Source organism: Cetorhinus maximus, chromosome 6, assembly GCF_964194155.1.
Source record: "Cetorhinus maximus chromosome 6, sCetMax3.hap1.1, whole genome shotgun sequence".
Lineage (NCBI taxonomy): Eukaryota > Metazoa > Chordata > Chondrichthyes > Lamniformes > Cetorhinidae > Cetorhinus > Cetorhinus maximus.
In genome coordinates, this window is record NC_135884.1 from 91,081,150 (window position 1) to 91,097,049 (window position 15,900).

Here is a 15,900-nt window from a genome sequence, read left to right on the forward strand (position 1 = left end):
ATCAATTTAAAAAAAATTAACTAATATTTGAAACTCACTGTTTGCCTTGTTTCTTATGTGCTGTTGCTGAGTAGGCGAGACTGTTAATAATGTTAATTGGCTAAACCTGCTTTCCCATTAAGACCCCTATAAGTTAAGTGGCAGGCTATCAACATCTCTTTAGACTTCAGTAGGTCAATGGGGAGTCTGTTATCTTTATTTTTCAATGTCTGAAGAATGTTGCAGGCCACTCTGAATTAATAATTGTTATATTTCCTTCACTGATTAAATTATTAAAAATATAACTGGGAATTCAGTCTTAGTTCCTTGTTCTAAAGGAGAGGAAATATGGTGGTGTACACATCCTGGGACAATATATGTTAACAAGCACGACTCCATTCAGCTGTCCAGTCCACCCTCCCACGCTTCAAGTACTGAAGATAGGTAATATGTTCAGGAAATTGAGACGCTTCCTGATCTAGCCCCTCTCCACTTAAGTAGCCTCCTTGGCCACAGTCAGCAAGCTTGTGTTCAGTCTGATTGCTTTCCCATCAAGTATTCAGGAGTCATTGATTTGTGTATTCCTCTGATTTAATAAAACTGCATTATGCTCTACATAATTACCCCTTACACACAGACATTAGCTCACATATATAGGATTCACAGCAAAGTCTAGATAGAATTTAAGGAAGAAAGAAATAAAAACAGAACATGCTGGAAAATACATAGGGCTGGATTTTAGTAATCTGGTGATGGTGTGGGAGGCCTCATAAAATGGCAGTGAAAGGTGTCGGGAGGGGAGTTCCCCTCCTGACGTTTTCTGGCTGCCATGGGATACTACCAGCAGTGAGATTAATTTGCCAATTGTTGGCCACTTGCTGCTCTGCCAGCATTTTACCAAAGCCTGAAGGGGCTGCTGCTGGGTGGGGAGACCACCAGGTAAGCCCTGGCAACTTTCCAGAAAGTTCACTGGATCAGAGGCGGGTCTCCTTTATGGTCACATAATGGCCAGCAGAGGTGCCCCCTTGTGGAAATGGCACTCTCCCGCAACAATGGCAACACCTGGTCGCTGGGACTTGACTGCCTGGCTCCAGGTCTTTAAAATAATTTGCCTGGCCTTTGAGGGGTTCACTGGCCTCTTTATTGGTCACTGCCTGTAAAATGTTGTACAGGGTCCTGCTGCCTACTTGCGCAGGGTCAGGTCTCACTTTCTGTCCCAATGGCGGGACAACATTTTAACATTCTTTCATGGTATGTAGGCATTGCAGACAAGGCACTCATTTGTTGCTCATCCCTAATTGAGTTTGAGAAGATGGTGGTGAGTTGCCTTCTTGATCCGCTGCAGTGCATCTGGCAAGAGTTGCCTCAGGGAGATGAACAGTTTTCAAAAAAAAATAAAGGTTTTAAAAATGTTATAAAACATATCCTCTCATGTGACACTTGTCACATGAGCAGGGACATGTTATAAATGAAATGTAAAATGTTTTATTTTTATTTGCTGTTGTGTGGTTGAGGTTTCCTAAAAAGTGCAAAGGCTGCTTGGCCTTTTCGCCTGCCTGCCAACCGTAAGGTTGGACTAGCAGCGAAAAATTTAAGTTAATAGGCCTTTTAATTGTTGACAGGCCCGTGCGCGCCCGCCAACTGAAATATCGCGCCGTTGCGACTTGACATTGGGATGCTCGCTCGATGTCAACGAGCGGGTCAGGCACCTGCCGAGGGAAAAATTCTGCCCCGGGTCTTGCTGCATATGGATATGGACTGCTTCAATATCGGAAGAGTCGTGAATGGTACTGAACATTATGCAAGCATCAGCCAACATCCCTATTTCTGATCTTATGATGGAAGGAAGGTCATCGATGAAGCAACTGAAGATGGTTGGGTTGAGGACACACTACCCTGAAGGAATCCTGCAACAATGTCCAGGGACGGAGATGATTGACCTCCAACAAGCACAACCATCTTCCTTTGTACCAAGTATGACCCTAACTAGTGGAGAGTTTTCCCCTGATTTCCATTGACTTCAATTTTGCTAGGGCTCCTTGATGCCACACTCAATCATACGCTGCCTTGATGTCAAGGGCAGTCACTCTCGACTCATTTTGAGTTCAGCTCTTTTGTCCATGTTTGTACCAAGGCTGTAATCAGATCAGAAACTGCCCTGGTGGAACCAAAAATGAGCATCAGTGAGCAGGTTATTGCGGTGTAAGTGCCGTTTGATAGCACTGCCGACAACACCTTCCATCACTTTGATGATGATTAAGATTGATTGGACAGTAATTAGATACATTGGGTTTGTCATGCATTTTATGGACAGGACATACCTGATCAATTTTCCACATTGTTAAGTAGATGCCAATGTTAGCTATATTGGAAAAACTCGGCTAGGAGCAGGGTTAGCTCTGGAGCATAAGTCTTGCCTGGATGTTATCAGGGCCCATAGCCTTTATAGGATCCAGTGCCTTCAGCCACTTCTGGATATCATGTGGGGTGAATCAAATTGGTTGAAGACTGTTATCTGGGATGTTGGGGACCTTATGAGGAGGCTGAGATAGATCATCCATTTGGCACTTCTGGTTGAAGATGGTTGTAAACGCTTCTGCCTTGTCCTTTGCACTGATGTGCTGGGCTCCCTTATCATTGAGAATGGGGATATTTGTGGAGCCTCCTCTTCTGGTTAATTGTTTAATTGTCATAGAGTCATAGACTTATACAGCACAGAAACAGGCCCTACGGCCCGTTGTGTCCGTGCCGGCCATCAAGCACCCATCCATTCTAATCCCATTTTCCAGCACTTGCCCCATAGCCCTGTACGTTATGGCATTTCAAATGCACATCTAAATACATCTTAAATGTTGTGAGGGCTCCTGCCTCTACCAATCCCTCAGGTAGTGTATTCCAGATTCCAACCACCATCTGGATGAAAAATTTTTCCTCAAAACCCTCCTAAACCTCCTGCCCCTTACCTAAAATCTATGCCCCCTCATTATTGACACCTCCGCTAAGGGGAAAAGTTTCTCCCTAGCTACACTATCTATGCCCCTCATAATTTTGTATACGTTTAGCAGGTCCCCCCTAAGTCTTCTCTGCTCTAAGGAAAACAACCCTAGTCTATCCAGACTCTCTTCATAGCTGAAACACTCCAGCCCAGGCAACATCCTGGTGATTCTCCTCTGCACCCTCTCCAGTGCAATCACATCTTTCCTATGGTGTGGGAACCAGAACTGCACATAGTACTCCAGCTGTGGCCTAAGTAGCGTTTTATACAGCTCCAATATAACCTCCCTGTCCACAACCGTTCACGACTGATGTGACAGGGCTTCACAGCTTTGATCTGACCCTTTGGTTGTGGGATCACTTAGCTTCATCTATCGCATGCTGCTTCTGCTGTTTGGCATACAAGTAGTTCATGTTGTAGCTTCACCAGGTTGACACCTCATTTTTAGGTATGCCTTATGCTGTTCCTGGCATGCTCTCCTGCACTCTTCATTCAACCACATTGAACATGGTGGTAAAGGTTGAATGAGGAAATTGCTGGGCCATGAGGTTACAGATTGTGGCCGAATACAATTCTGTTGCCACCGATGGTCCACTGCAGCTCATGCATGCCCAGTTTGGAGTTAATTACTATTAAAGATAGAAAAAAATTACCACTTCGAGTCTGGACTCTTCATCTACCAGTGGGAGAGTCCACACCTGAAACAGTACCCTCTGTTTTTATAGAAACTAACATAGCTGCTGTATATTTTCTGTTTTTATTTCACATTCCCAGTGTTTGTAGTTTCTTTTTTTTGTTGTACACTAAAATAGAGAACACTTATTCCAGGCATCCCCACCTGCCCGCATCTCGCAATCGCCATCTTTCGTATCAGCCCCCTACCTATTAAAATAACACACCTCCCCCCTGCCTCAATTTGACCATGTCACTCCCCCACCAGCTTCTCAGTTTGGCGGCATGCCACTCTCTACCATGGCCATGTTAGCTTCTCACCAGGCAGTTCACTTAAGCAAGCACTGTGTAAATGGTTTGAAATGAGTAATGCAATCCTATGGAGATGGTTCAGGGCAGGGGTTGAAATCAGAGCTCCACCAAGTTATTTTGTATGGCTCTGAAACTTTGTAGGAGTGATCTTCTACTATAACATCAATGGGAGACCGACAGAAGCCACTGGGGAATAGTGTAAATGGCTAAAACATTTTCAAATGGAACTTTAGGTAGGCAGAAATAGGATATTTACGTTTCCATGAGAGGCTTTCTGTAACAACCAGTTTCCCAGGGACTAACTGTTACATGTATGTATTATTTAAATGCACCAGAAATTATTGTTATAATGCTAGCTATGATCAATACTCCAAAGAACGTGAGTGCAAGCTCCACCATTGTTGTTTCAGAATTCAAATTCAGTTTAAAACTGTAGAACCATTTTTAAAAAGCAACTAGTTATCAGTAAAAGTGATCGCAAAGCTGTCAGAATATGATTAAAACCCAAATAGTTCATTATGTTCTTTAGGGAAGAAAACCTCCTATCTTTACCCGGTCTGGCCTGGATGTGACTCCAGTACCACACCAAGTAGTGGAATCTTAACTGCACTCTGAAGCCACTCAGTTGTAGAAACTTACTAACAGTGGTTCAAGAAGAAGACCCATCACCACTTTCCCATGGCAATTAGGTATCGCTAATAAATAACGGCCTTGGCAGCACAGCTCACATCTCAAGAATTATAAATAAAAATGCCGTATATCGTTAAAATATTAAATGCAAACAAAACTTGCAAATGCTTGTCAAATACCCAGGGTTTGTCCTGGAATCAAACTATAACTCATATGATACTCAGCTGGCCAAGTGCAAAAGAAGCCCACTTAATTGATTGGTTTCTGTTAACATCAATGACTTGAACCATTGGGCAGGATTTTTCCCTTGGTCAAATGGGAGTCACAATCCTGCACTGTGTAGAGAACAGTCACCCAGCAGTGAATTTCACCAAATGGGCCAATTAGTGGCTAGTGGGCAGCCTCGCCTTTTAGTTAAGGACAGTGGGAGGACTCTCAAAGCTGGAAGACCAATAGAAAGCCCTCCATAACTAAAAAAGCAGCAGGTTGCCTTTCCAGTTAAGAGAGAAATAGAGAGGGTGCCTGAAGATGAAGGCGTCCTCTCTCCAACTTTTTAAAATGTCAAATAAAAAACTCAGCTGCCAGCCATCATTCTCTCAATCTGTCACCCTCTTGAAAAATAAACTTTGCATAATTCGCACTTCTAGGTGAGATGTGCCCAATCTGCATTATTCAGTGTTTTGGACGGGTGATGCAAAGCCAATCAGCAGTGATTACCAGTGGTGTCGGATCGGGTCAGGGAACACTGAAGCAGTCCATGTTCAAATGCAGCAAGACCTGGACAAAATCCAAACTTGGGCTGACAAGTGGCAAGTAACATTCGCGCAACACAAGTGCCAGGCATGACCATCTCCAACAAGAGAGAATATAACCATCACCCCTTGACATTCAATGGCATTACCGTCGCTGAATACCCCACTATCAACATCCTGGTGGTTACCATTGACCAGAAACTGAACTGGACTAGTCATATAAATACCTGTGGCCACAAGAGTAGGTCAGAGGCTAAGAATTCTGCGGCGAGTAACTCACCTCCTGACTCTCCAAAGCCTGTCCACCATTTACAAGGCTCAAGTCAGTAGTGTGATGGAATACTTTTCACTTGCCTGGATGAGTGCAGCTCCAACAACACTCAAGAAGCTTGACACCATCCAGGACAAAGTAGCTCGCTTGATTGCACGCCATCCATAAACATTCACTCCCTCCACCACCAACGCACAGTGGCAGTAGTGTGTACCATCTACAAGATGCACTGCAGGAACTCACCGAGCCTCCTCAGATAGCACCTTCCAAACCCACGACAACTACTCTCTAGGACTGATGGGAACACCACCTCCTGGAAGTTCCCCTCCAAGTCACTCACCATCCTGGCTTGGAAATATATTGCTGTTCCTTCACTGTCAAAATTTTGGAACTTCCTCCCTAACAGCACTGTGGGTTTACCTACGCCACACGGAGGGAGGTAGAGAGAAAACAGGGAATTATAGACCAGTCAGCCTGACATCGGTAGTGGGGAAAATTCTAGAGTCTATTATAAAAGATTTAATAGCTGAGCACTTGGAAAACAGTGGCAGAATTGGGCAGAGTCAGCATGGATTTATGAAAGGGATATCATGCTTGACAAATCTACTGGAATTTTTTGAGGATGTAACTAGTTGAGTTGATGAGGGGGAGCCAGTGGATGCGGTTTATTTGGACTTTCAGAAGGCTTTCAACAAAGTCCCACATAAGAGATTAGCATGTAAAATTAAAGCACATGGGATTGGGGGTAGTATATTGAGATGGATAGAAAACTGGTTGGCAGACAGGAAACAAAGAGTAAGAATAAACAGGTCTTTTTCTGAATGGCAGTGACTAGTGGGGTGCCACTGGGATTGGGTGCTGGGACCACAGCTATTCACAATATATATTAATGACTTAGATGAGGGAACTAAATGTAACATTTCCAAATTTGCAGATGACACAAAGCTGGGTGGGAGGTTGAACTGTGAGGAGGATGCAGAGATGCTTCAGTGTGATTTGGACAAGTTGAGTGAGTAGGCAAATGCATGGTAGATGAAGTAATGTAGATAAATGTGAGGTTATCCACTTTGGTAGCAATAACAGGAAGACAGATTATTATGTGAATGGCTATAAATTGAGAGAGGGGAATGTGTAACGAGACCTGGGTGTCCTCGTACACCAGTCGCTGAAGGTAAGCATGCAGGCCCAGCAGGCAGTAAAGAAGACAAATGGTATGTTGGCCTTCATAGCGAGGGGATTCGAGTACAGGAGCAGGGATATCTTGCTGCAATTATACAGGCCTTGGTGAGGCCACATGTGGAATATTGTGTGCAGTTTTGGTCTCTTTATCTGAGGAAGGATGCTCTTGCTATAGAGGGAGTGCAGCGAAGGTTTACCAGACTGATTCCTGGGGTGACGGAACTGACATATGAGGAGAGATTGAGTTGGTTAGGATTATATTTGCTGGAGTTCAGAAGAATGAGGGGGGATCTCATGGAAACCTATAAAATTCTAACAGGACTAGACAGGGTAGATATAGGAAGGATGTTCCCGATGGTGGGGGAGTCCAGAATCAGGGGTCACAGTCTGAGGGTATGGGGTAGACCATTTCGGACTGAGATGAGGAGAAATTTCTTCACCCAGAGAATGGTGAGCCTGTGGAATTCGCTACTACAGAAAATAGTTGAGACCAAAACATTGTATGTTTTCAAGAAGGAGTTAGATATAGCTCTTGGGGCGAAAGGGATCAAAGGATTTGGGGAGAAAGCGGGGGCAGGTTATTGAGTTGGATGATCAGCCATGATCATAATGAATGACGGGGCAGGCTCGAAGGGCCGAATGGCCTACTCCTGCTCCTATTTTCTATGGACTGCAGCGGTTCAAGAAGGCAGCTCACCACCACCTTCTCAAGGGCAATCAGGGATGGGCAATAAATGTTGGCCTAGCCAGCGACACTCACATCCCATGAACGAATAAAAAAAACACATGGTGAGGAAAGATAATCTGATTCAGGAGAGATACATCAGGATTGAGCCAACAGGGGTTGAGGTTATCATCAGCAGCATCTAAAAGATGGCGGATTTCCTGAATTCATTTGGTATAAGCAGCAGCCACTGAATAATAAATAACCAGCAGTAACAATAGAGTCATGAAAGGAGAGCTTCCTTTTTACACCCACTCACTCTGATGGGTGCCAGTAATGCTGGGGTTTAGGGACTGGACCAGGTCATATCCTGTGTTAGTCTGATTTGATAGTAGTGAAAAAATAAAATTGCATCTAATTTCCAGTCATTTGTTAAAGGGTGTGGGTTTAATATAAGATTGGGTTTTAAGTCATCTGTGTAACAAATATACTTAATGATTGTGCCAGAGGGCTTTCCTCATTGACAGGACATGAAACCTCATTATTCACTTCTTACCTTTAGTTTCTAACTTCGCTCAATGCAGCACTCCCTCAGTGCTACACTGGAGATTATGCGATCAGCCTTCTAGTCACACTAAATAAGTAAAACAAAAATAATAATGTTTATAGATTTAATTATGTAACTCATTTTTATACAGAAAAATACTCGTGTTGATTTTTATAACACAGGAGTGGGGCCTCAGTAGTAAAAGGTTGAGATCCTAGAAAAACGGTATAGTGGGGCTTCCCTGTACTTTTAGTGCCCTGTTCATTTAATTTTCATATTAAGTGGTGGGAGAGTCTCCATTGAAGCACATGTGATATTTATCAAAAACTCAATTGAAAGATTCTGAAAAGAGCAAAGATTTTGGATTTACTTTGGAGTCAATTTAACATATTGTGCAAACCAAGCATTGTATTGCCATTTATTTACTGTATTGTCTTACTTCTGAGTTGTTATATTTCTTGTGCTAGTTTCTACCTAAACAATATAGTGTATGGTACTTTTTGCATATCAGAGCAGGTGGTAGAGCATGATGGGCAGTTTATGTGTATCTCAAATGTTTAACACCTTGGTAAAATGGTAATAGTTTGTCCTATGGCATGTTATCTTATGACATGCATAAGATTTTAAGTTTCAGATCAGAGGAGACACAGTCCTGCTTATGGATTCTGGTTTTGCTGTGAGCCACTATTGCAATATCTTGCCCAATCAACGCTGCATTACAGATAAGGATGATTTTTCATTCTGGTGTCACGAATGTGTGGGCACATGTTGTGTCACTATGTATCCTCACAAAACATGAAAGAAGCCATTGACCAATCACTGCAGAAGCAGGGAGTTTCATTTGTGGTATTTAATTGAAACACACGCCCAGCATGAACCAATTTAAAAAAGAACATCAGAAACTCTAAATACATGAAAAAAGTTATTTTAAAAAATAAAACCATACATCTAACATTTGTTTCTAAATTGCATGATTTCTAGAAACAGTGTGACAGTGATTATCGCAACTTAGCAATGTTTGGATATCATCGCTGTGGTGGCTGATTTACACAGAGGTGCAGAAACCGGTATCAGACAACGAAAGAGTTCAGTGGTGATGCTCCCAGGTTTAGTTATTTATTATTGTTTTGTAAATACCCGCAATGCAAATCTAACACATGTTAATACCTGGCTGTACTATGTACAACATAGACTGTTAGCTGCCCAGATCACATTGTAATACCCTGATGAAGTCACTGTTGAATACCTCCCTATTACTACAAATTAGCACCAAATTCAAAAGGTACCTTGAAGTCACCACATCATCACGGACTGATGACAGAGCTACCCTACAGTAAAATAATTTTAATTGAGCATCATAGAATTGTGATTCTGAGAGTTTTGAATTTTGGGGCAGCTTCTGCACCCTGTGACAGTTAGGTTAGAATGAACAGAAAGACTGTTAGATGCTCCCAGTTTTGATAAATGCTTAACATGCAGTATGAGATATGGACCCAGTGTCCTCTCTGAGTGTCTGGTGGGGATTCCTGATCAGAACTGCCTTCCATTTCGTTTTGGATCAAACAAACCAATTTTCGAGTGAACTGTCTGAGCAATTCTAAAATGTTAACTGGACATGAACAGGCTGTTGTTCAAATTTCAGCCAGTCTTTTTATCTTCCTTTGTGAACCTTTAGTAATCCTGGGGCTATCATGGCATCCAGTTATTATCCAGAAGATAATGAAGCTTCTTTTGATCTCCCTATGCCCTGGCTATCCCAGAATTGAAATGTGGGATTACAAAGGCATTACAGAAGAGGAAGGCCATTGGCTAGATCTAGCTCATCCATCTAGAAAAATCAGAAGTCCCAATCAAAACTTCCAATTGTCTCCTAATGATTCCAAATTTTTGGCTGCTTTTCCCAGAAATCCATTCCAAGTATCGATAATTCTAAAAAAAAGCTTCCAGATATTAGTTCTAAATTTACCTTTCACCAGAATGAACCTGTGTTTCGTTTTCCTAGGGCTGAATTTTACAAGTTGTGGGGTACTGCTCGCCCTGCTCGACTAAAAAGTGGGTTGGTTTCCGACCAACGAAAAATATGCCCGCCCTGGAGCAATAACACACAGTGGGCGGCAACAATAAGGAAAATGTGAGACTTTTGCCTCTCACTGGGAAAAAGTCCCGCTCTTGGCATTCTGATTGGCCGACAGCTCTTGCAATCTCAGCAGCGCCAGAGCTCATAAGTGGGTACTGCTGGGACTGCAAGCCAGCCCAGGATGAAGGCCCCAATGGATCCTGGACTCGGGTAAGTCAGGGGTATTGGGCATGGAGGGATCAGGCACCTTCGGGAGGGAGACGAGGGGGGGTGGAGGGGTGGGTTTTGCAATGCAGGTGGGAAGGAAGGAAATGGGGTACTATCTTTTGGGGGGGTGCCTCTGATATGCAAAGGGCACCCCCCCCCCCCCCCCCCCCAAAGATGGTACTCCCCTTCCATTATGCCCTTAAAAGAATGGGCTGGCCACTCCCACCTGCCTGCCTATGCCAATTGTGTTATGGCATGGGCAATGTAATATTGGGGTCAATTGGCTTGTAAACAAGCTCAACTGACTCTTAATTATTTATTTACATATGGCAGGTGGGCTGCTCGGGGTTGGGCGAGAAGGTGGTGGGCTTTCCCTTATATTTTACATGCCTGGCCAAAGGTGGGGGGCATAAAATCCATTCCCTATTGTCAGCTTAATGTAGTGTTAATCATTTTATATTGTTCATAAGCTCACCTCTCAGTCATCTCCTGTCAAAACTGAAAAAGTCACATTTCCCTTGGCTTTACTTATAACTCCATTCTCTGGCTTTAAAGATCAGCCTCATGGCTCTTCTCTGCACCACCTATCTCCTTGAGCAACACTTGTGTTTGACCAGAGTGCTGTACAGTTTAAACATGATTTTTTTTCTGATTTACACTCTACTACCTGGGCTTTATAGTTCAGACTTCCTTTAGCTTTACAATGATGGAACTTGTTATGTGCCGAATCTACAAACAACCATTGGTCTCTTCCAATTTCACCCTTAGATATTTCAACACTATTCATATTGTATCACCCATTTTTCCTTCTGATGTGCAATACTTTACATTTACCTGCATATGGTTTTGCTACAAACTCTCATGGCCACTTACAGATTTTATCCAGCTCATTTTTTATTTTCTTGGCTGCAATCATATTGATTGCATCACCTGATTTACCATTTTTGATGAAGTAGCATTTAGATTTTGAACCAAGATGCTGTGGTGCACTAGAAACAGAAGGGATTCCAGTACAGATCTTTTTGGCCATAGCACACAGTAATTGTTTCCCCCACTCCTGCACCCAACAACACCATTTTCACATTTTGTACTACATTTTCATTTGAGGCATTGGATTTTCTTGTGTAGCACTTTGTCAAAGGCGTTCTTGAAATCTAGGTACACAGTAACTATTGTTCACATTTTTTAAACATGCCTCATTGAAAAGGAAGATGTCCCAAAGCCTTGAGATTGGAAAGAAAAGTGAGGAATAATAAAAAGAAGGAAAAATAACAAACATTTAGGGGAAATTGCATGGTCAAAGAGAAAGATGTTAGAAGCTTTTGGAAGGCAAGAAGGGAGGTGGTTAAAAAGAAACGAAGGGACTGTAGCAACTGAAAGCGTGGTCACCAATGATGTGCTAGAGGTCACAGGGAACAAGAAGTTGGGGGTGGAGTGTGTTTGGGGATGAATGGATGGAGGAAATACAAGAGGAGACCATGGATTTGAATCCAATGGTTAAAATCTTGGAAGTAAATTTCCTTGGGACATGGCATGTCGATGGAGCTTAGAAAAGACCGGCATGATGGGAATGCAGAACACTTGTATGGGTGAGATTGCAAGCCATGGAGTTTGTTTTTTTAATGCATTCATGGGATGTGGGTGTTGTTGGCTAGGCCAGCATTTATTGCCCATCCCTAACTGCCCTTGAGAAGGTGGTAGTGCGCTGCATTCTTGAACTGCTGCAGTCCATGTGATGTAGGTACACCCACAGTGCTGTTGGGGAGGGAGTTCCAAGATTTTGACCCAATGACAGTGAAGGAACGGGGATATATTTCCAAGTCAGGGTGATGAGTGGCTTGGAGGGGAACTTCCAGGTGGTGGTGCCCCCATCAGTCTGCTGCCCTTGTCCTTCTAGATGGTAGTGGTCGTGGGTTTGGAAGGTGCTGTCTAAGGAGGCTAGGTGAGTTCCTGCAGTGCATCTTGTAGATGGTACGCACTGCTGCCACTGTGCGTCGGTGGTGGAAGGAGTGAATATTTGTGGATGGTGTGCCAATCAAGCGAGCTGCTTTGTCCTGGATGGTATCAAGCTTCTTGAGTGTTGTTGGAGCTGCACTCATCCAGGCGAGTGGAGAGTATCAACATCCCCCAGGATGTTGATAGTGGGGGATTCAGTTACAGTAATGCCATTCAATGTCAATGTTCTGAATAAGCTGTATTGTTTGGAATTTGTAAGCAAGAAGGCTGACTAGAAAACATTACATGTGATAAAATCATGGACCAGGGTTAGGACGGGAGAGGTGGGGCAGAGGTGGGCACTGGTACAGATGTGGAGGTAACCTTAGTAATGGACGTTGAAGGATACACCAAAGTTCTACAGAGGTTAATTCAGACTGATGTACAACTAGAGAGGCTAATGGAGGCATGGTGATATTAGCAGCTACTGAAAAAAAAAATTTCGGATTTGCTGAAAAAAGTGGAGGAAAGTTTGGACCATCCAGCTCTTAATAGCCTTTGGAGCCAACAAAGAGATAGAATTCAATTTTGTTGGTACATATGTGAAACCTAACCCAATGCTTCACCATAATATCATTGAGGGGATCATGGATAAATAATGAAGATACAACTTAAGACTTCAAGGTGGAGGCTAATATTTGCTGTATTTTATGGTAACCTTGATGATCTCTTTGAAGTATGCGTTGAAAGAAAGAATGCAGAACAGCAGCCTATCAAAGTAGAGTTCTGAACTTGGCAAAAAGTGACAACCCTATTCTTTAGGCATCCACTGTAAGTTTTTATATACAATATTCTTTTTAAGTCAAAGCCATCAGATGACAGAATATCTCCATGAGAAATCCTTCTACTAATTGATCATCTCCATTCAATTAGACTTCTGCCTCCAATATGGAGACAAGCCTATGATGTTAACAGAGTCAAAGTGCCAACAAGGACATCTCCACAATTTATATACAATATAGTCTACTGATGAAAAATCAATCAGAATGTAAATTATCCATAAAGGGAATCTTATCTTTAATACCTCTATCCAGTTAGAACTCTGCCTCTAGCTTGATAAGAGAGACTGTAATCAGTAGGCTCTAGTCCTCAGCCAGGAGAGACAAGTCTGCAACCAGCAGGCATCAGCCTCTAGATTGCAGCCCAGAGTCAAGGAGGTCCTGCTTTCAGCCAGGACTTCTGGTAAACAATTTTTTTGATGCTTTACGGCAGCAACAACCCAATCTGTAGGAAAGGCACAAGTGCAAAGGTTTAAGAAAGAAATCAATAAAATTCTTTGGTCCTCTACTAAAATCTGGTGAAATGGAATGATTTTTGGAACAGGTCTAACCACAACAGAGTCATAATGTTGGTAAGGACATCTCATCGAATCAGCTAAATCTAAGTTATGGGAAAGTAAATGACAATCTCCCAGTGTTTGTAGTAAATTACAGTAATTATTTTACAGTGACACAATGGAATAGCACCTCTCTCCCAATGATACAGTGATTTCATTAAAGCTTTCTAGGTATAATTGGTGTAACTGCATCAATTCTAAAGTATAGAGCAACAAAGTTATTTTTTGTGGCTGCTCCAATGACTGTCCAATTTTTCAATGACTCAGTGTAGCTGTCAGCAGTTGTCCTAACACCAAGTCATGATAATCCTAGCTAATATTCAGAAAATATTCAGCTCAGGAGTGGAAATTTTTCAGTGGACTAAAGGCAGTGGGGTTGGATAGAAATTATTTATGAATTAATCCCAATGAATGATGTGCTCAAACAGTAATAATTATTTCAAGTGTTTTGTGCCTTGTGGTTCATCATCTCTAGCCAGTGAAACTCCTTTTGGAAGCCCAGGAGGAATCCTTTCTCAGGCCAGGCTTCACTTTTGTACCATCTTACTCAGCACAGTTAAGGGTATGGAGGTAAAGAGGCACGGGAAGCTTTCCTTGGAACCACATCACAAATTCTTTTAACCAGATAACACTGGGACTATCTCAAAATTCTCCAAATTCTCTACGTTTCTTACGTTTAATGCCTTACTTAGCATCATTGAGCAGGACCGTATAAAATAAAACAAACAAAATTGAGAAGCAGTGTCACCTGGACTCATTGTCTGTGACCCAATGGCGAGCCATCTAGTAAGGGTACCAATGTCAACGTCAAACCCACTCCTGCATGGAGCGTTTACAGTACAGCAGGAGTCTCGGTGTTCCCTTCTTCTGCAGTTGGAGGATGGCATAGATCAATCCCAGAATGCAGAGCAGCAAAATCAGTGGGACTATGACAATTACTATATTCATTGTTCTAGTATAGTCATCCACAGGGATGTTAATATGGACGTCCACCTCTTCTTCCCTCTCTTTTTCCTTCTCTTCCTTTGTCTCACCTTCTTCATCATCCTTGTCATCAATATCATTAGCATCATCAAAATCATCAATATCCAAATTAGGTTCCTTTTCATCAAAATCAGGTTCAACATCCAGATGACATCCCATCCAGTCACGAAGGATGGATTTTGGGTAACCAGGTTCTGTTCTCAGCAACTGATTGTTAAACTTCCAGTATTTGGTGCCTTTGTAAAAATGTGTGTAAGCTGTCAATCAAAATGAAAATAGTTTCAGAGATGACAATCAACAGATTTGAAGGTTACACAATTGTAGTCAGAAATGCTGTACAATTAATTAATTCAGTATTTTTATTGGACAGTTACTTTATGCGTTGATGATTGTACGTTATTCACAATTTAGACACAGGAATCAAAAACACAATTTCTAAATTTGCAGATGACACCAATTTTTTGGCGGGGTGGTTAGTTAATACTGAGGAGGACTGCAAAAAATTACAAGGAGACATTTAAAAACGTGAAGAATACATATAGCTGGCAAATTAATTTTAACAGATAATGGTGTGGTATTAAATTTTGGTAAGAAAAATAAGGAGGTCACATATTACTTGGAAAATGAAAAATTAAATGGAGTAGAAGAGCAAAGGGAATTGTGAGTACAAATACACAAATCACTAAAAGTAGCAATATTGGTTAATAAGGCCATAATGAAAGCACGCTAAGCACTAGGGTTTATTCCTACAGGGATAGAATTGAAAAGTGGAGAAGTTGTGCTCAACTTCTATTGAACCTTAATTAAATCACACTTGGAGCACTGTGTACTTTCGCAATGTTATGAAAGGTGTACAGAAGTACTGGAGAGGGTGTAAAAAAGGTTTGCAGGGATGATAACAGAATTGCGAACTTGTACTTATCAGGAAAGGATGAACATGCTGAACCTCTTTTCTCTTGAGTTCTTTAAAATTGGGAAATGTTTTTATTGAGTAGCCATAGAGAAAGTGTTTCCACTTCTGGAGAAGAACAAAACTAAAGGCCATTAATGTAAGATAGTCACCAAGAAGTCAAATAGGAAATTCAGAAGAAGCTTCTTTACCCAAAGGTTGGTGAGAATATGAAACTTGCTACCCCAGGGGAGTAGTTGAGGTAAATCATATAAATGCATTTAAGGGGGAGCTAAATAATGAGAGAGAAGGGAATACAGGGTCATGCTGAGTTTGATGAGAACAAATGAGAGTAGGTTCAAGTGCAGCATTAACACCAGCATGGATTGGTTAGGCCATATGGCCTGTTTC

The 15,900-nt window shown here is 42.1% G+C and overlaps 2 protein-coding genes across 3 annotated transcripts in view; both read right to left on the minus strand.

Moving 5' to 3' along the window:
- Nucleotides 1-14,425, minus strand: part of LOC144681901 (uncharacterized) — a 304,508-nt gene extending 290,083 nt beyond the window's left edge. The window contains exons 1-3 of the mRNA XM_078544030.1: nucleotides 14,365-14,425; nucleotides 13,305-13,504; nucleotides 8,011-8,088 (exon numbers count right to left, since the gene is read on the minus strand). The gene's annotated coding sequence lies outside the window, so the exon portion shown is untranslated. The remainder of the gene's footprint in view (nucleotides 1-8,010; nucleotides 8,089-13,304; nucleotides 13,505-14,364) is intronic.
- The window catches only part of LOC144681903 (matrix metalloproteinase-15-like), a 161,278-nt gene continuing 154,210 nt past the window's right edge, over nucleotides 8,833-15,900 (minus strand). For both annotated transcript variants that reach the window (XM_078544038.1, XM_078544037.1), the window contains one exon: nucleotides 8,833-14,857. In XM_078544038.1, the coding sequence (XP_078400164.1) occupies nucleotides 14,424-14,857 (434 nt within the window). In that variant the 3' untranslated portion in view covers nucleotides 8,833-14,423. The remainder of the gene's footprint in view (nucleotides 14,858-15,900) is intronic.